The sequence below is a fragment of the Thalassophryne amazonica genome, chromosome 12, assembly GCF_902500255.1.
Source record: "Thalassophryne amazonica chromosome 12, fThaAma1.1, whole genome shotgun sequence".
In the NCBI taxonomy this organism is placed as follows: Eukaryota; Metazoa; Chordata; class Actinopteri; order Batrachoidiformes; family Batrachoididae; genus Thalassophryne; species Thalassophryne amazonica.
Genome location: NC_047114.1, coordinates 42,769,916 through 42,790,400, shown reverse-complemented (window position 1 = coordinate 42,790,400; position 20,485 = coordinate 42,769,916). Strand labels below are relative to the sequence as shown.

At 40.7% G+C, this 20,485-nt stretch overlaps 1 protein-coding gene across 1 annotated transcript in view; it reads right to left on the bottom strand.

Moving 5' to 3' along the window:
• The window catches only part of LOC117521225 (serine/threonine-protein kinase OSR1-like), a 35,226-nt gene extending 20,698 nt beyond the window's left edge, over nt 1–14,528 (bottom strand). Inside the window, exons 1-7 of the mRNA XM_034182563.1 lie at nt 14,524–14,528; nt 14,269–14,407; nt 12,301–12,409; nt 7,261–7,402; nt 5,655–5,710; nt 4,458–4,567; nt 271–372 (exon numbers count right to left, since the gene is read on the bottom strand). Of these exons, the coding sequence (XP_034038454.1) occupies nt 271–372; nt 4,458–4,567; nt 5,655–5,710; nt 7,261–7,402; nt 12,301–12,409; nt 14,269–14,407; nt 14,524–14,528 (663 nt within the window). The remainder of the gene's footprint in view (nt 1–270; nt 373–4,457; nt 4,568–5,654; nt 5,711–7,260; nt 7,403–12,300; nt 12,410–14,268; nt 14,408–14,523) is intronic.
• Between the last annotated feature and the right edge of the window lie 5,957 nt (nt 14,529–20,485).

Sequence of the window (20,485 nt, the reverse complement as noted above, 5' to 3'; positions counted from 1 at the left end):
ATAAGGCTGTAACATAACAAAATGTGGAAAAAGCAAAATGCTGTGAATAGTTTCCGGATGCATTATATGCACCATTAAGTGCACCAGCTTTTAAATGCCATTAAAATTGCTCAAGTTGTTTTATCAACTAGTTTCAAGTTCACAAAAAAAAAAAAAAAAAACACTGAACGAGAGCATGGAAGGCCACTGAAACATGCACAAACATAAAATTTTACATCCTCCCCACACACACTTGTTACATTATCATAACACAGAACACACTGCAGTTACCTTCATTGGTGGGTATTTGTGATACGGCGCAGCTCCAGTGGCCAGTTCGATGGCTGTTATCCCAAAACTCCAGATGTCTGCCTTGAAATCATAGCCACGAACCTGCAGAATACAACAGATCAAAATGCTCATCCTCCATTTGCAAAAACAAATATCAATAACAAATGTACTGACATAACACTTTCATGGCCGCCAATACTTTATAACAAGTCTAATTAAAATGCAAAATGCTAACAGGAAAAATTTAGCATTGAATAAATCCAAATAAATATGCAAAATAATTTAAAATAAGGACAGTTCCAGACTTTGTAAATTAAAATAAGTTATTAATTACAGAAGACAAAAAAGGACCAAAAAGAAAAGTGTTTTAAATCGCAATTTGAATAAAATCTCCACATCAGACTGTCTAATGTTCACGAAAAGTTTATTCCACAAAATGGGCGGCCTTGGGAACACACAGTAAGCCTGCAACCTGACAACAGGTCACATGATGTACATAAGGTGTAATAAGTTCTGTAAGATAAGAGGATGCACAACCACTCAATATTTTATATGTCAACAACAAAACCTTAAATCTGCTCTCGCAATCACAAGGAGCCAGTAAAGCAAGACCAATACACATGATGTAATTTCCAAGTTGAAATTCTAACAGATGCATTTTGAATTATCTGAAGACTTCAAGAAGGGTCATTCCATGCCAAGTCAGCCAGTGGTCCCCACATGACCCCCTCCAAAAAAAGTGAAAACACTGCACTTGCTCCCCAGCCAGAGAAATAGAAATACCCCAAGTTTTAATGAGCCAGCTCTAATACTTTAGGCACAGGAGCTGTTTCAAAATCACAGCATTTTTGTTCTTATTTGAAAAAAGCACTTTCTGGCCAACTTTGGAGAGCAATATAGCCTAGCCAAATTAAGTGAAACCCCTCAAACATAGTATCCTAGGCAAAATCATACTGGAAAAGCCATATCTGGCATCAAAACAATGATATCTGGCTTCATTTTTTATCCAACTGTTCTTAAATACTGCCAAAAACGGTATATTTTCTAAACAAGGTCTTACTTTGAGCATGCACTGTGTAAAAATAGATAAATACCCACACTTCTCTTTACAGGCATAGGTTCTCATGAACTAGTTCCAATGCCAGAATGTTTCAATTTTGCATTTCAGCTTAAATTTTGCTTGCAAGAGAAAAATTTAAGTTACACAATTTCGATTTTTCCCAAAAAATACCCATAATTGACCACAAAAATCACCAGGTCAGCAACTGACAAAATTTGAAATTTCAACCATGCAGTTATATGGATGTAAAGATTATATATACTAAATTTCAAGTTTGGGCAAGAAATATTTATATATTTATGATTTTTCTGAAAAGTCATAATTTTTATGAATACAGATCCAACACATGATATACGTACAATGTCATGTAATATAAAAATACTTTCAAGGTTTACCTGAATGATTCATTTCTTATATTTATTTAATAGTTAAATACGCAGTGAACAAGTAATATTTCCTACATAATCTTTAAAATGCACACATTTGCAAACAGAGTGCTCTTAATCTAGGTATACCATGTATACCAAACAAAGCCATCATGTCCGAAAACTATGTTCTTGGGTTATGTACAGGAAAACGTGTTTTCTGCAGACACAGCACAGGCAAAAAGGCTAATAGTAAATCAGCTACTATAATATTTGTCATCAGTATGCATGTTATGTGTGCAAAAACCCTGGGAGAAGTGACTCAACTTTGTTCTGATCACTGTCATTCAGACTGTACTTGCGAGCACCAGCATCACTCAAATCAACAAAATTGTGAAAACCAACTGTCTTCCAAAATGTCTTTCGATGACATTCATCTTGCAAAGTCAACCCTAGAGCACATTTTGCCTCCATGATTGATGAGAATATGATTAGGCAATGGTCAGAATTCCCTGAAATTCTTTGACCCATTTCTGGGAAACCAGGTTGAAATTAGGTTGTTCAATTAATCCCACCTTCTGGAAAATTCTAAATATAGCCTGACCTTTTTCTGGGGAATTGTCAAAATTATCATTCATTTGGGTACCCTGTGCTGTTGCATCCATCAGCAATACAGTTTATCAAGTTAAAATAATTGTATAATTATTATAGTTGTTATGTAATAACTATATATTCACATTTATAGCCCAATGATTAAGACTTAACACCATATAGTCAATGTGCGATTTCACACAATATTGCCTATTGTAAAAAAAATAATTGAAATAGAAATATTTTTGCCCAAACTTGAAATTTAGTATATATCATCTTTACATCCATATAATTGCATGGTTGAAATTTCAATTTTTTAATCAATTGCTCACCTGGTGATTTTTGTGGTCAATTAGAGGGTATTTCTGCGAAAAATCGAAATTGCACGATTTTAATTTTTCCCTCACAAGCACAATTTTGGCTGAAATGGAAAAATGAAACATTCTGGTGTTGTAACTGATTCATGAGAGTCTATGCCTGTAAGGAGAAGTGTGGGCATTAATCTATTTTGACATAGTGCATGCTCAAAGTCATACCTCGTGTAGAAAAAATACCATTTTTGGCAGTTTTTAAGAACAGCTGGATAAAAAATGAAGCCAGATATCATTGTTTTGATGCCAGATATGGCTTTTCCAGTATGATTTTACCTAAAATGGTAAGTTTGAAGGGTTTCACTTAATTTGGCCAGGCTATATTGCTCTCCAAATTTGGTCAGAAAGTGCTTTTTTCAAATAAGAACAAAAATGCTGCGATTTTGAAACTGCTCCGGTGCTTAAAGTATTAGAGCTGGCTCATTAAAACTTGGGGTATTTCCATTTCTCTGGCTGGGGAACAAGTACAATTTTTTTTTGTTTTTTTTTTTGGAAGGGGTCATGTGGGGAATTTTTTAAAATTTGACCCATTTGGCATGGAATGACCCAGATCTTTTACACAATAGGCCAGAAAATAATACATTACAGTTATGGACTATGAAAGACACTAAAACCTGGATCAGTATCAGCATCAGCAATATGCAAGATAGATCTAATCACTGCCATGGCACGAAAATTACAAAGCAGTCTTAAATGCTTCAATGCTATTCAAAACATGAATTTAAAAATATAAAGCAATGCTAAAATACCCTCAGCCATATGAGCATCAACACAGGAAACAGAATGCGACCTTGTGTCCTCTTAAAATAGGTCAAGGTTAGCCATCTTTGAACTTGTCCAAGGTCTGTGTCCCAAGAATGTTCCCTATGAATTTGAAAACCCTGGCAGTAATAAGACTCGACTTATGCTGAGCACAGACAGACGGATGGATGGATGCAAGGCCTTCGCAATATCTAATGGCCATATGTTGGCCTAGGGTAAAAATCACAAGAATTTTTAACTCTATGATGGTTCACAGTTACACAGTGATAATGATGAATGAACATTAAGATGTCTCTGACAAGGAAGACCAATAATTTACTTATGATATTCTGGACTGCATTATTAAAGGAAAAAAGTTATGCTGAAAATTTTATCTGCTGTGAAAGACACCAAAAGAACTTACAGTGCATTGCAAAAGTATTCACTACCTTGGATGTTTACACATTTGAATTTGTTTTTGCCATGTCAAACACAAATATAATTTGGGCTTCTCTGTATTAAAATTTCTAAAATTATCCTTCTTAAACTCAAAGTGAAAGCAAACCTCTAATGATATAAATTAAATAAAAATATCAAAGCCAAGGTAAGACTATGGGTAATGACACCCTTTGATATAACAATTCAGTTTTCCCAGTTTAGTTTAGGCAAGTCAGGGGATGGATACATGAACATTTCCAAGTCATTGAATATGTCATATATGTCATTTACATCAGTCATTAAAAAATACAAACAGTAGGTTACTGTATGGTAAATCTGTGTGGGGCAGGCAGTTCTCAAAATCTGAGCGGCCATGCAAAAAAAAGACAGTGAGGGAACCCACCAAGAGCCACATGACATTTGACAGGACAGGCAATAGCCTCTGGAGAAAGAAAATATTTCAGTGTTGCAACTGCATTAATTATTTTCATCTTGTAGAAAGTGTTTCTGTATAATTTTTTTTTTTTTGAATAACACTAAAAAGTGAATTACACACACAAAAAAAAAAAAGAAATAGAAAAAAAAGAATGAAAAACAAACATACAAAAGTAAGCTGCCCACCTGCTCCATGACTTCTGGTGCCATCCAGCACGGCGTCCCAACAAATGTTTTACGGACCTTGTTCCTAGTCATGTCTCCTCCTGCTGCTAAAAAGGCACTAACCCCAAAATCTGGGAAGACAATCATGAAGGTGGTTAGAGCAACAAAATGCAAAAAACATGGTTTCATCCCAAGTGCTCTGCAGAGAAACATTGGCCGTGTGGTCGCTGCTGCTCATTTGTTTAACACTTTGAACTGTGAAAATAAAATATTGCTATTGCTTTACATTTCTTGTGGACTTGTTTAAAATATAGAGTAAAAAATGTTGTGTCAGGTCGTTTGGTGAGACATGCAGAACAGATGAGTGTAAATTTGGATCAACTCTAAGAATGAGGAAAAAAGAAAGGGAAAAAAGTTGATTGAATAATATTCATCAAAGATGGGTGGCTATGTTTTAGCTGCTTGAAATACAACCATCTTCATAATTATTTCAGCTCTATATTAGACAATGTATGTTAACCTGTTGTATTATCGGCTCAAACCCACTTCATATGATCCATTCACAATGGTGTCACAGTTTTAACTTTTATTCCATGCATAAAAGTGTCAAATAAATAAATCAGCCACCACACAATCAGCCCTGAAGCAAGAAATGCTTCAAACTGGATCCCGTCCCCCTGATCAGTCATTATGTCATGTTCAGATTTGTCTGTTCCGAGGGCTACCACACACAGGGCTCCAGTCTTGGCGATGAGAACAGGAAAATGGGAAAAAAACTCATGATTATTCAATTGGAAAGCTCCACCTGATTGACGGTCAGAAGCATACCAGATGCAGCATACATCACAGAAATGAATGCTACATGCCCACACGTCATTGCTGTTGTACACGAACAGCTGACAAGACCTCAGTAAAATTTTAGTACTTGATGCAAATCTGGAAGTTCAACACAGTCCATGTTCCCTGGCGTGCCCCCTAGTGAACCTTCTGGTGGAATCTTCTATTAACATGTATTATAGATAAGGAACTGTGTACAATTACGTTACAAAGCACCTGGTTGTCTATACAAACATGGCTAAAAAGCAAGTATACTTCAGCCCCAACAAGGTAGGATTTGTATATCTGAAAAGAGACACTACTGCCTATACTGATTCAAGAGTGCCCCTATAAAGAAATCTTGAGTTCAAGTTGAGAGAAGATGCAGAGAAATAGCCATACCAGCGATTTGGACTGAACCATCATCCCCAAGAAGAATATTTCCAGCCTTTAGATCCCTGTCAATGAAGAATAGGTAATTAAAACATAAAGCCACAGAAATTAACATTAACACGCAAGTGGATAAATGAACAAATGCAGGAGTAGTTAATTTGTACAGACAGACACACATCTTTAACCCTGCATGTTAAAGCTGCATCTTCATCTGCTAGATCCTCATCCATCCTGCCTGTGTGCATGTGATGTTGCAAACTACATGTGGGGTCATAGCTCCAATCTAGTTACCACCATTGTAAAATTTTGCATGCTCTGAGAATGTAAGCTTTTTCCCCCTATATCTTTATTTACTACAGTGTGGAATGTGTGGGGCAATGTGCCACAAGGCTGAGGAGCTTGGGGTTCATTTTCCTGTTCAAGAATACTTGCACTCAGGAACAATTTGGAATCAGACCTATAAATCCTCAGTTTATTTACACAGCACCTTTCAGGTACAAGATATCAGAAATTGCTTCGTAAATTAAAATTCTGTATTTTCCAGAGTGTAAGTTACACCTGTCAAACAATGCCTGTTGAAAAGGAAAAAAAAAACAATATGTAAGTCACACGTCACATTTTTTCTGTTATTATAAGCTCTTCAGTTTAGGATTTTTGTTCATTGTTGTAGTGCGCTTTATATTATTGGCATTTATTCTTTTATTTTAGAGTTTTTAGTGCTTTGATTTGTGGAAAAGCCCTATACAAGTAGCTATTATAATTATTAATAATAATGAACGTGATTTTTCGGTATGCAAGTTGCACCAGTGTAGAAGTTGCAGGACCTCCCAAACTAGTGAAAAAATATACCACTTATACTCCAGAAAAAAAACAGTAATTAAAATTAAATTAATATAACACATAATGCTAAATTACCCTCGCCATATGAGCATGTAATCAATGAAAGAGTGTGTGGAAAGAATGCGACCTTTTGACCACTTAAAATAGGCCAAGGTTAGCCATCTTTGAACTTGTCCACAGTCTGTGTCCCAAGAATGTTCCCAGTGAATTGGAAGACCCTGGCTGTAATAGGATTGGACTTATGCTGAGCACAGACAGAGAGAGAGAGAAAGAAAGACAGACAGACAAAGTCTTTGCAATACCCAAAGGCCATATTTTTGCCACAGGCAAAAATACACTAAATTATACTAGTTATATTAGTCAAAACCAAATAAAAAAAACATGTGCATCTGAAGTAACATACTACACTAGTTTCAAGAACACAGTGCAATCACTATTATTTGCAAGTGTGGAGTGTGTGACTTGCATACAGTGTTCCTGGGAGGAATTTTAATGTAACTTGGGAATTACTCATTTACAGTTGGCTAAATACTGAAAAACCCTGATCGTCATGAAAGCAAAAGAACTAGTTCAATCCTAAAGCTTGTGGACACAGATGGACAACTGGGCCACAGTGAGCAGAGACATAAGCAAATGATAGGAAAATATAAAATCCACTTATCCAGTGTGTACACACACACACACACACACACACACACACACACACACACACACACACACACACACACACACACACACACACACACACACACAATTCTTTGATGTTGAAGCTCACCGATGAATCTGTCCATTTTTGTGAAGGTACTCCAAACCCTCCAACACTTCCTTCAGGATGGTGGCTATGCTGGCTTCATCCAACACTCCTGTTTTGTGCTCACCGCGAGAGATAATATGCTTGATGATATCCAACACTGAGCCTGAGACAGAGTCAGAATGATATCATAACACACTGGCAGTATCAGGTAATTTCTGTACTGCTGCAGGGTCACTCACATGCTGCGTAAAAAAACAAATGTTGTACAAAGTTAAAGAATTTACCGTAATTTCCATACTAGAAGCTGCTACTTTTTTCACACGCTTAAACAATGATGCAGCTAATTTATGGATTTTTACAGGCTTTCTCATAGTCAAAATACATCAATTGCTGCTGTGCATTGATTGGCTGAAAGCTGCGGTGCTCATGCAGTGTAAATTCACCACAAAGTAAATATAACATCTTACCTGTTCATTTTAGTGGATTCATCAACATGTCCTGAAGAAAAATTATCCACATAAAGACTGCTGATTTTGGAAAACGACATCTGAAAATACTTAATTCCTTGTCGTGGCTGAAGAAAAGTCCCTCTCTGGCATTTTGCTCCGTGAGATAAGTCAGCGAAGTCTTCTGCCCACCCCCACTGGGTCTCTGTCTTTGCGCCACAAGTTGAAAAAGTCACAGGGCCTCATTAACGTCTCATTTACCACAGACAACAGGCGATCCTGGCTGCACGCAATGAAATTATCTCATGATCCACAAAGAAAAAAAGTTAAATTTATACAGTTCTCCATGTGGAGGAGAGACACTGCATGCCACCGTGCGTGCGCTGGAGGCCGTGCTGGTGAATATTTACGTGTAACACCTTCAAGAAAAAAAAAGCATTTATGGTACATATTTAATTAAAAGTTTAAAAAATTTTCTGTCTATCATCTTTCTGTGTAAATATCGCATGTTACAATGTGGAGACCTGCTACTTATAAACAAGTAGGGCCTATTTATGTACAATTTGTTTTTTCTTTTTAAAATTGATGGGTGCAGCATATATTCTGGTGCGCTCTACAGCCCAGAAATTATGGTATACAGGTATGGAAACGCCACCAAACAAAACATTATTTTCAGTTAAATGAGTAAGAGTCACGTAAAAAAAAAAAGAGCAGAGTACCAAAAAAAAAAAAAAAAAAAAAAAAAAACATGTTTCATAATTTAAAACGGAGCAAAAAATCTGCTGGTTTGTTGTTTGTTTAAAACAAAATAAATAGATTAATAAATAAAATTAACATTTACTTTAAACTAGAGTCAGATGGCATGCGTTGGTGTCACGCATCACCACATCCAGCACACTATGGAACTCCCCTGGCTCCTGGTTATCAACCCTCTAGGCAGACCACTGTCCCACCCACCACCTCCCACAAGTATATACATATCCATTTGCTGGGCATCCCCTTGGCCTTTGCCACCAGTTGGAATCTTCAAAACTGAAGCACTTGCATGCCAAGTTATGTTTGGAAGCAACAAAAAACACAGACGCATGCCACATGCCTCATCCAAATCTCCCAAAGCTATTTGTCTGACAAAGACATTCCCGTGGTACCCATGGATCCCCCAGCTTCCAAAGGTACCAGTTGTTGCCTTAGGTCAGCTGTGCCCAACTCTGTTCCTGGAAGGCCCCTGCCCTCCATGTTTTCTAATTCTCCATCTTCGACTCCATCAGATGTGCTCAGCCAATCAAGAACTGGAAGACACCACTTAAAAAAAATATATATATATCAGGTGTGGAAAATTTGCAGGGCAGGGCCTCTCCCGGAACAGAGTTGGTGACTCCTGCTGTACCTTAACTATGCATTTCATATTCTCCTAGCACAGTTGTCACCAACCCTGTTCCTGGAGAGCCCTTGCCCTGCAAATTTTCCACGTCGACCTACTCGAGTCATACTGGATTTTTAAAAAGTGGTGTCATCAAGCTCTTGATTAGCTAAGCACACCTCATGGAGTTAATTGCCTGGAAGTGGAACAGGGAGAGTTAGCAAACATGCAGGGCAGGGGCTCTCCAGGAACAGGGTGGGCACAGCTGCCTTAGGTCAATACTTAGCGTCAGACAGAAAGCACCAAGACCCCAAACACACAGGCTTTCATCCTCTGGCAAAGGTATCAGTGTCACCAAAAACTCCGCCCAGTGACGTCATGATTCCATGGGATGTTCCCACGCATCTCTTGATCTCAACGGCGTCAGACCCAGAGACATGAATGTCACTGTCGAGATAAGTGCATCTTTCAACAGTTTCACTGCATACAGGTACACTTCAGCATCCAACAAATCACTGAAAGCCTGAATCTTAGTCATGATCCAGGATTATCCCCAAACCCATGCACTATTCCCTGTTACAAACATTCTTCATAGGTGATGCAATCAGGGCATTCAATGATTCCACAAAATGAACCTTTCCTACAATGGGCACCTAAGTCACTTACTACATTTACATGCAGCCAATAACACCTTCATAACCAGAATATTAGCAATAACCCAGTTGCCCACGGCCATGTAAACACCCGCAAAAACCAGAATATACTCATATTCCGGTTTTAAAAACCCAAATAAGACCCCTGGGTTACTCCTTTTCTAACCTGAATATCAGGTCATATAAATGTGCATCAGGATATCCCCATAGAAAGAAACATTATTTTGTGTTCGGCGCATGTCCTATCCACAAGGAATCTTGGTCTTTTAAGTATAGCAACTACTTGTATGCGGCGCGCGCAACCCACCGGACACTACAGAAGCAGAGATAAACAGAGCATTGTGCTCTGCGTTCTTATCAGGCGGGCCGGTCGCAGCACCGGTCAGCATCACCGCGATTGCTCTGCCTCCGATGCGCTTATTGAGTCTGCGGGCTCGGTAAACGCCGCAGCGGGCCACTCACACCGCCCACCCCCCTGCTGTGCGGAGCTGCGCCAACTGTGGCAACAGGTCCAGAGGCTACGCGCTCTGTTTTGATGCGGAGGCAGCCCGCAAGGATAGATTTCGTGCGGAAAAACTCCACAGCGCCACAGGGTCTCTGTATACCGCAGCCGCAGAGCTCCGTGGCCATGACTTGGATTCTTTGCGGGTCCCGCATCCGTACCCCCAGAGGCAGTGAGTGAAGGGACAGCACGTGTATTGTGTTCTGCGTGTGTCTATTTATAATCTTCTCGCCCAGAAGAAAAAAAGAGCGTGTTTACACAGGAGAGAAAAGTGAGAAAATGTTAATGCCTGTTTGAGGAAAGTGTATAAAGTGTGTAGTGAGGGGTTTTGCACGAAGCAGGATTACACGTGGCAAGATTTGCACAAATGCCAGACCAAATCAAGTGGTGGTGGAAGACATGCATCGCTGTTTAGATGGGGATATTCCAAATGATACCAATGACCATGTATACAGGAGAAACTGTCTGCATGTAAATGGGTTATTCCTAATGATTCAGAAACCGGAATATTGACCTTAACCCGAATATTAACGGCATGTAAACGTAGTCACTGGTTGCATAACTTTATCAAACAATTCATGCAAACATTAAACAGAGGAGGAGCCAGACCACATCTTTGATAAATACCAGAATTACCTGGGAAAACATCAGAGACTTTGTCCCCACTCCACACACCACTCATAGTCCTTGTGTATAGGCTGACCATAATGTCTAGCAACTTACCGGAGATTCCACAAATTCTCAGGTTGTCTCAGAAAGCAGGCCACTGAACCAAATCATGCACTGTGCAAAAATCAACATAGGCTGCAAATAAACACTGTAGGGATATACTCTTGCACTGAATGGACACAGATCTAGGATGCAATTGTCGGTTGAATACTTAGGCAAGAGGTCACACCTCCTCTGGTCTATCAGTGACAAATAATGGGCTGGAATACTCTTAGAATGACCCTAGGAACCAGAGGTGTATATCTCTGCAGTTATTGCAATCCAGGCAAAGATTCTTTCTTTTCAAGTTCTTTCTTCCAGTCTTTCTCCCAAATATGTAAAGACAATACCATCACTTGCTATCTGCAATGGGATGAGGTATAGGTATTGAGGAATAAAGTGCTTTAATTCCCCTGTAAGCAAAACAAAGATTCTAGACCACAGACTGAGCATCACCTGCTTTCAGATTCTTCTAAGGAAGTGTCCCATTGCTCACCCTGAGTGCCATCACAGCCTGTTTTCCACCTCCTTTTCCAGCCCAGAATTCCCACCGAGCCATGCAATAAGACCCCTCTGGAGAATTTTCAGAGTGCCCTCAAAGATCAAACATCAAATCCTGTGCTGACTCCAAAGTAATCTCTGGAAGCTTTCAGGGTCATTGAGAATTAACTCCTACATTCCATTCAGGTCATTTGCCCTGTTCATGTTTATAAATCTGCTACTCAGGTTGTGTGCAGACATGTGATCTTGAAGTCTGGAATACTGCACATTACCCAAAGAATGCCCAAGTCTGATTCCCATAACATGCTCAGTGATAGGAGTGACATTTGACACATAAGGAGCTGGTACAACACAGTAATTGTTACGCCCATGGAATACAAACCATTAGCGCAACAAAGCCAAAACTAGGTGTGTCACCCACAGAGATGTGGCCGCAACAGTTCTGGCTTTCTTCGATACATTTTATGAAATTCATTAGTTACTTCACATTGTATTCCATGATTCCATGATTGTATTCCATGATTACAAATGGATCCTTTTCCTTTTTCTGTTACAGAGTGACTTGTTACCAGTGTAGTTTTTCTATTATCAAGTCTGTTAGATGTCCATACTTCTCATACTTGCACTTTTATCCTGAGAGAAGTGACTATTATTATGATTTTTAAGCAACTGTTATCTGTAGTTCTCTTTATTCTGTATTTTATGTGCACAATCAATGTACTTAGCAGCCACTTGAATCTACTTTGAAATGCATGTTTAGACCATTACGGTTTTCTTGCCCCATAGATAAATAATCCAAACCCAACCTAATTTCACCTCAAATTAAATAAATAAAAATAAAAGACAGGTTACCAGCTATGAACAGTTAAGGCAACAGCAAAGTTTGCTTACCACCACTAAGCAGCTTCATCACCAGCCACAGTTCATCCTTCACCACAAAGGAAGTATAATAAGACACGATATTTGGGTGGTGGCACTGGCTCATAGCTTGGATCTCTTTCTGCACAGGGAAAAAGAAGAGAGCAGAGTGAGGAGCAAAGCATTAAATTAATGATATCTATTTTACACTTTGAGATGGGCAGGAAACAAATTTGGAGCTGTCAAGTCTTAAGTATTATCTGATCCAGATCTGTACTGAAAAAAGAACTGAGTTGAATGAGGCAGCACAATCATTCGTAACAGCTCACACTTAAAGCTTGCCCAAACCTAAATCAGGACGATAAAGTGCCTCTGTGGACTGTAGAGTAACCTAGGTTATGTCACCATTAAGCAACCAGTCCAAGACACTTTTAACATAAGCCAAAGATAGGAATAAGGTCAGGTCTGTGACATGTTCTTTAAGTACTGGCTAGTTAGAATCCCTAACTACCCAGCGCAACTTCAACTTTGTCACTCATTCATGAACATTGGTTCTCAACAATCTGCTGATATTAACTGGAATTCATGTGACCCTCAACTTTAACAAGATTTCTAGTACCTGCACTGGCCACACAGCCTCACAGAATGATGGAACCACCTCCAAATTTTACTCTAGGCAACAAGTGTTTTTCTTGGAATGCTGTGTTCTTTTTCAGCCATGCATACTGCCCCTTGTTTTGTCAGTCCACAGCAGCTTATTCCAAAATAAAGCTGGCTTGTCCAAATGGGCTTTAACATACCTCAAGCGACTGTTTGTGGCATGTACGCAGAAAAGGCTTCCTCTGCATTACAGCATCTCCTTGTGCAAAGTGCACTGTATAGTTGAACGATGCTCAGAGACACTATCTGCAGCAAGATCATGTTGTACATCTTTGGAGCAGGTCTGTGGGTTATGACTGTCCTCACCATCCTTCCCTTCAGCTTATCTGAGATATTTCTTGGCCTGCCACTTCGGGCCTTAACTAGTACTGTGCCTGTGGTCTTCCATTTCCTCACTATGTTCCTCACAGTGGAAACTGACAGCTGAAATCTGAGATAGTTTTTTTTGTATCCTTCCCCTAAACCATGATGTTGAACAAGCTCCCGTGTTGCCACTCATTAGAAGAGATGCAAAGAGGAGAAATTTGCAAATGGCCACCTTAAATACCCTTTCTCATAATTCAATTACTTGTGTAAGGAGGTCAAGGGTCAATGAGCTTACCAAACCAATTTTGTGTTCCAATAATCAGTGATACATGTAATCAAATCAATAAATGACAAGGGTGCCCAAATTTATGCACCTGCCCAATTTTGCTTAAATAATTATTACACTCCTTCTGTAAATACTAGAAACTTTATTTCACTTCTCAAATATCAGTTTGTTTGTCTGCTATATGATATATTTAACTGAAATTTCTGATCTAGACAACCAATGACTTATAAAGGAAAATCATGAAAATTATCAGGGGTGCCCAAACTTCTGCAAACAACTGTAGAGTTGATCAGCAGACAGACACCACTAAATGTGAGCATTTGCCCACAAAGTCAGTTACGACAATGGTACATGTCTCCACATTACATGGAGAAATGTGGCAGGGGTTTGAATCGGGAACCTTCTGCACTGAAACCAAGCACACTAACCACTTGGCCACCACCCCTGCTACATCCAATTACTTGAATAATTATACCTTATCAGCAGTGTCCTCAATGCATGCTGTTCAAATTGGATTGTTTTTTTTGTTTTGTTATGTGTGTTTTTTTTCTTTTGCTTGCACATAAAATGTTGTGTTTGCTAAAACTAAATTCATGTGTGATTAAAGTCCCAAGTGTCCAAAATGAATGTCCAATATAAAGCATCCTCTAACACTTGCGCAGGAATCCAACTGCACAGTCCTGCACACAGACAGAGCAGATAAAGAACATTCACACCATACAGTAAAAACACTTATTGTAGTTACTCACCAGGAGTTCATCCATACTAGTTTGACACTTTTCCAGGTTAATGCGTTTGATGGCCACCTTCTCCTTTCTAGGCTTACAATATGCTGCTTGGACCACTGCAGTGGCTCCACTTCCTGTGAAGAACCCAAAGAAGACAATACTTAGAGAGAAGTCACCTCACTGAAAGTGCAGTGTAGCAACACTCAGATGGAAGGTTGACCTATAACATAAGAAGTCATTATTAACAAAATAAATAAACAAATAAAAAAACCCTACTTCATTATACTTGGAATTAGAATAATTTATCATATTATACTACATTATAAATATTAATTATATATTAACATTAATATTAATATAAATAATTATAAATAAATATATATTAATAAATATAATATTAAACTCGTACAATACTGTCAGACACCAACAAATAAATTTTAATTAAATAATTTTAGCACAGAAAAATACATTAAGATTCTACAAACACCGACATTTGAACAATCATCAACAATATGGAATACCATTTTTAGAACTTGAGGAGAGAAAGAATATTTTCTTCTCACTTATGTTTCTTCTCACTTACGGCATATTTAATTATCAAATATGACAAATAAGTTATGAACTCAGAAAGTAATATTTACAGGACACCAAGTAATTATTATGTGAAAGGTTCTCAGAATTAAGTTCAAGTCATTCATAGAAGCTCATCTAATGCATTTGGATAAAAACCAAAACAGAGGCTTGGACCCTGATGAAAAAAGATCTAACTGAAAGGGACAGAGGACAGCATAACAACACTTTGTTCCACAAAGAATTCAATCTAAATAAATGGCAAATGGACTGCATTTACATAGCACTTTCCATCTGCATCAGATGCAGAAAGCGCTGATCTATGATCTAAATCTATGACTATTTCTTGTTCATATGCAAGTTCTATTCTCTTACCAGATGAGGTAATGGATGACACAGGGACACTATTTCCCAAAGGTTCAACTGTGTTTAGAGGTCACTTTTTGGATTATCAAGAAATGATTATAAAGAAATGAAATCAGGATCTCAGTATAAGTTATGCAGGAAAAATGCTTACGCCCATGTGGACTCTGTTCTGTACGTAGGCATAAACTTCATGAAAAAAGGTAGGCTAATTACTTTCTAAACAATATTGATCACCAAGACATAATGTCTGTTGTTTTTAAAGTGTTCAACATTTGTTTTTTATATTTTTTGCTACAATTTAGTAAATTTAAAAAGCATATAGTCACAGATGCACTTTTTTGTAAGCAGGCTTCCTGTTGTATGTGTTATGTGTCGGACGCAGCTCGGAGAACCGACCAGCGTTTGAAGGACCCAGTATGAAATAAGTAGAGCACGGTACAAAGGCTAACTGAATTAATACATAACAGTGATCATAATAATAATAAAAGGTGCGGTCTGGGTGCGCTCCCAGCGCTAATGGTCCGGAGCCAGAAGCTGTTTCGGACCCAAGGACCCCGCCGACACCCCCCAGGTGGCCGCAACAACCGAGTCTGTGAAAGAAGGAACCATTATGTGAGTCCACACTCTACACACAGAACACTTAAAGGTGTACAAACAGCAAACACTTCCTGGCTTGATTACTGATCAGCTTCCAACCTGCAGGCATGGAACATCTCGTTCACAAATCACCACCGCAGTGGAAGCTGATACATGACTAACATACAGCTCAATACAATAAGGTGTGAGGGACACCACATTTACTGACTGTATAACTGTTAGTCACAAAATCCAACGTACCTCAGGAAGTGTGCTGACGAGCGTGAGACCTCACCCTCTCCTCTTTCACAGACCGTGCATCAAACCTGGACATTCTCAGCGTCCGCTGCTGATGAGATGGCTCCCAAGACGACGATCTCACCCGGTCACAAGGTCGAGTCTCTGGCAAATGCACACTGTGCACTTCAGTCTTAAATGCCAACATACTCCAATCCCTCCAGATGCACCTCAGCTGTGAGTCCTGACGAGTCGCAGGTGATCAGGGTGAAGTCCTAACAGCCTCAGCAACACAGCCACTCAGTCCCAAATGCATGCCACCTGGGAGGAAACACAAAAGGCAAACAAACCAGCAGCCAGGCCCCCCCAGCCATACAACAGTACCCCACCCTCACGGGAAGCCTCCCGGCGACCACACACCTGGCCCAGGAGAAACACCCCCCTCCAGGGACCATGGCTGGAAACCACGTCCGCGTTAGTCCTCCAACAGACTGGTTGAACTGGCTGCATCTTTGCCTTTGTTTCTGACAGTCTTAGCACAGGTGTGGCCAGGAGTTCCTACACCTGTGCGGTCAGCCTTTAACCAAACGTGTGATTAGTCAAAAACAAAACAACCAAAACATCCCCCCCCCCCCCCCCCCAGGGGACCGTCCCATCAAACCCCAGGGAAGGGGAGAAAGGAAAAACAACCCAAACCCAAGCCTACAAACAAAAATACTAAAACACCCCCCCCCCCAGAGGACCGTTCCATCAAACCCCAGGGAAGGGGAGAAAAGAAAAACAACCCCATGTAAACACACAAACAAAAATGCCAAAAAAAAAACCCCTCCTCCCCCCCAAACGACACGCAGGGACCAACACCCCCCAGAGGGCCACCCGCCAGCTCCAGGAGTAATAACCACGGCCGAGGTCCCTCTGGGATCCACCGTCACCCACGGGGACTACCAGCGCCCCCCAGAGGACCACTCGTCAACCCCAGGAGACGCCTCCCCACACGACCAATGGACCCAGCCCCGGCCGCCCACGGCCAGATGGACCCAACGCCTTTTCCCCCCCAGAGGACACCACAGTCAAACCCTGAGGGCGGAAACTGGGGGAGGAAAAACAAAAACAAAAACCCCAAACCCCCCCCCCCCCTCCCGGGTGCAGAGGCCACCCGGGAAACGCCCAGTACAACCTAACTGCACCCCTCCAGCAATGCCGACACTACGGCACACCCGGCTGGAGTCAGAGGAGAAGAGAGGGCATAACAAAAACAAAAAACAACCCAAATACCACCCCATCACCCCCCAGGGGACCGTTCCATCTAACCCCGGGAGGGGGAAACAAAAAGAAACAAAAGAAAAAAAAAAGACCAACACACAGTTGTTTGGGTCCCCGTCTTTCCTTTTTTTTTTTTGTGTGTAACAAAGGCCGCAGGATCACACCCCCAGACAAACAGTGGACAACAAAAAAAAAAAGCCCACAAAAACCCACTCAAAAACACCCACACAAAATGAACCAACACAAAACAAATCAGTGAGTTATACCGTCAAGCTCAACCAAATGGAACACACCTGTTCCTACTCAAGAGCTTGACGGTACCGTGATTCAGTCACCACAAGGGGGAACCAGAGTGCTAAAAAATGAAAAACCCCCTTTGGTGACAAAAAACAAACGAGCTGCATCTTCGTGCGCAGCTGTGTGCAACACAACCAAAATGTGCTCAACTAAATAACGCCGGAGCTGAAACAACAGACGCAGTAGTTACCTTTTATCCGGGGAAATGGGGCTACGACTGTAGCACAGGAAGCCCAGCGACCCGTGCTAACAGAGCTCCGCCGTGCGCGTGAACCCATTACAACCGCACTCTTGCAGCTCCCGTTTAAACCTCTTATCCGGTCGGAGTGTGACGCGAAGCTGTCGCCAGTCACACTCCACCACGACCCACGGATAAGGCACAACACAGGAACACGGCTGCAAGAGAGCACAAATTATATCCAGTAATGGGTTCTCAAACACGCACCTTCCGGGCGGAGAGCCCCAACTGATCCGGATAACCACTGAACGTCTGCTGCCGCCTTCCCGCGTTACCGTCTCTGCTACCGCTGGGTCCGTGATGTTTGGCCAGAGACTACTGTTATGTGTCGGACGCAGCTCGGAGAACCGACCAGCGTTGAAGGACCCAGTATGAATAAGTAGCACGGTACAAAGGCTAACTGAATTTAATACATAACAGTGATCATAATAATAAAAGGTGCGGTCTGGCGTGGTGCGCTCCCAGCAGCGCTAATGGTCCGGAGCCAGAAGCTGTTTCGGACCCAAGGACCCCGCCGACACCCCCCAGGTGGCCGCAACAACCGAGTCTGTGAGAGAAGGAACCATTATGTGAGTCCACACTCTACACACAACACTTAAAGGTGTACAAACAGCAAACACTTCCTGGCTTGATTACTGATCAGCTTCCAACCTGCAGGCATGGAACATCTCGTTCACAAATCACCACCGCAGTGGAAGCTGATACATGACTAACATACAGCTCAATACAATAAGGTGTGAGGGACACCACATTTACTGACTGTATAACTGTTAGTCACAAAATCCAACGTACCTCAGGAAGTGTGCTGACGAGCGTGAGACCTCACCCTCTCCTCTTTCACAGACCGTGCATCAAACCTGGACATTCTCAGCGTCCGCTGCTGATGAGATGGCTCCCAAGACGACGATCTCACCCGTCTGGTCACAAGGTCGAGTCTCTGGCAAATGCACACTGTGCACTTCAGTCTTAATGCCAACATACTCCAATCCCTCCAGATGCACCTCAGCTGTGAGTCCTGACGAGTCGCAGGTGATCAGGGTGAAGTCCTAACAGCCTCAGCAACACAGCCACTCAGTCCAAATGCATGCCACCTGGGAGGAAACACAAAAGGCAAACAAACCAGCAGCCAGGCCCCCCCAGCCATACAACATTATGTTCTCTAATGCCATATACCAACACAGTGCAGAGTAGCTACCTAAACTCTGTAAGGGAGATAGAGTATCTCGTCAATAGTTTTACACACCCTCATTGAAGACAACTTTGGATGCTGTAGCTCCTCTGAAAAAGAGAGCTTTAAATCAGAAGTGTCTGACTCCGTGGTATAACTCACAAACTTGTAGCTTAAAGCAGATAACCCGTAAGTTGGAGAGGAAATGGCATCTCACTAATTTAGAAGATCTTCACTTAGCCTGGAAAAAGAGTCTGTTGCTCTATAAAAAAGCCCTCCGTAAAGCTAGGACATCTTTCTACTCATCACTAATTGAAGAAAATAAGAACAACTCCAGGTTTCTTTTCAGCACTGTAGCCAGGCTGACAAAGAGTCAGAGCTCTATTGAGCTGAGTATTCCATTAACTTTAACTAGTAATGACTTCATGACTTTCTTTGCTAACAAATTTTAACTATTAGAGAAAAAATTACTCATAACCATCCCAAAGACGTATCGTTATCTTTGGCTGCTTTCAGTGATGCCGGTATTTGGTTAGACTCTTTCTCCGATTGTTCTGTCTGAGTTATTTCATTAGTTACTTCATCCAAACCATCAACATGTTTATTAGACCCCATTCCTACCAGGCTGCTCAAGGAAGCCCTACCATTATTTAATGCTTCGATCTTAAATATGATCAATCTATCTTTGTTAGTTGGCTATGTACCACAGGCTTTTAAGGTGGCAGTAATTAAACCATTACTTAAAAAGCCATCACTTGACCCAGCTATCTTAGCTAATTATAGGCCAATCTCCAACCTTCCTTTTCTCTCAAAAATTCTTGAAAGGTAGTTGTAAAACAGCTAACTGATCATCTGCAGAGGAATGGTCTATTTGAAGAGTTTCAGTCAGGTTTTAGAATTCATCATAGTACAGAAACAGCATTAGTGAAGGTTACAAATGATCTTCTTATGGCCTCGGACAGTGGACTCATCTCTGTGCTTGTTCTGTTAGACCTCAGTGCTGCTTTTGATACTGTGACCATAAAATTTTATTACAGAGATTAGAGCATGCCATAGGTATTAAAGGCACTGCGCTGCGGTGGTTTGAATCATATTTGTCTAATAGATTACAATTTGTTCATGTAAATGGGGAATCTTCTTCACAGACTAAAGTTAATTATGGAGTTCCACAAGGTTCTGTGCTAGGACCAATTTTATTCACTTTATACATGCTTCCCTTAGGCAGTATTATTAGACGGTATTGCTTAAATTTTCATTGTTACGCAGATGATACCCAGCTTTATCTATCCATGAAGCCAGAGGACACACACCAATTAGCTAAACTGCAGGATTGTCTTACAGACATAAAGACATGGATGACCTCTAATTTCCTGCTTTTAAACTCAGATAAAACTGAAGTTATTGTACTGGCCCCACAAATCTTAGAAACATGGTGTCTAACCAGATCCTTACTCTGGATGGCATTACCCTGACCTCTAGTAATACTGTGAGAAATCTTGGAGTCATTTTTGATCAGGATATGT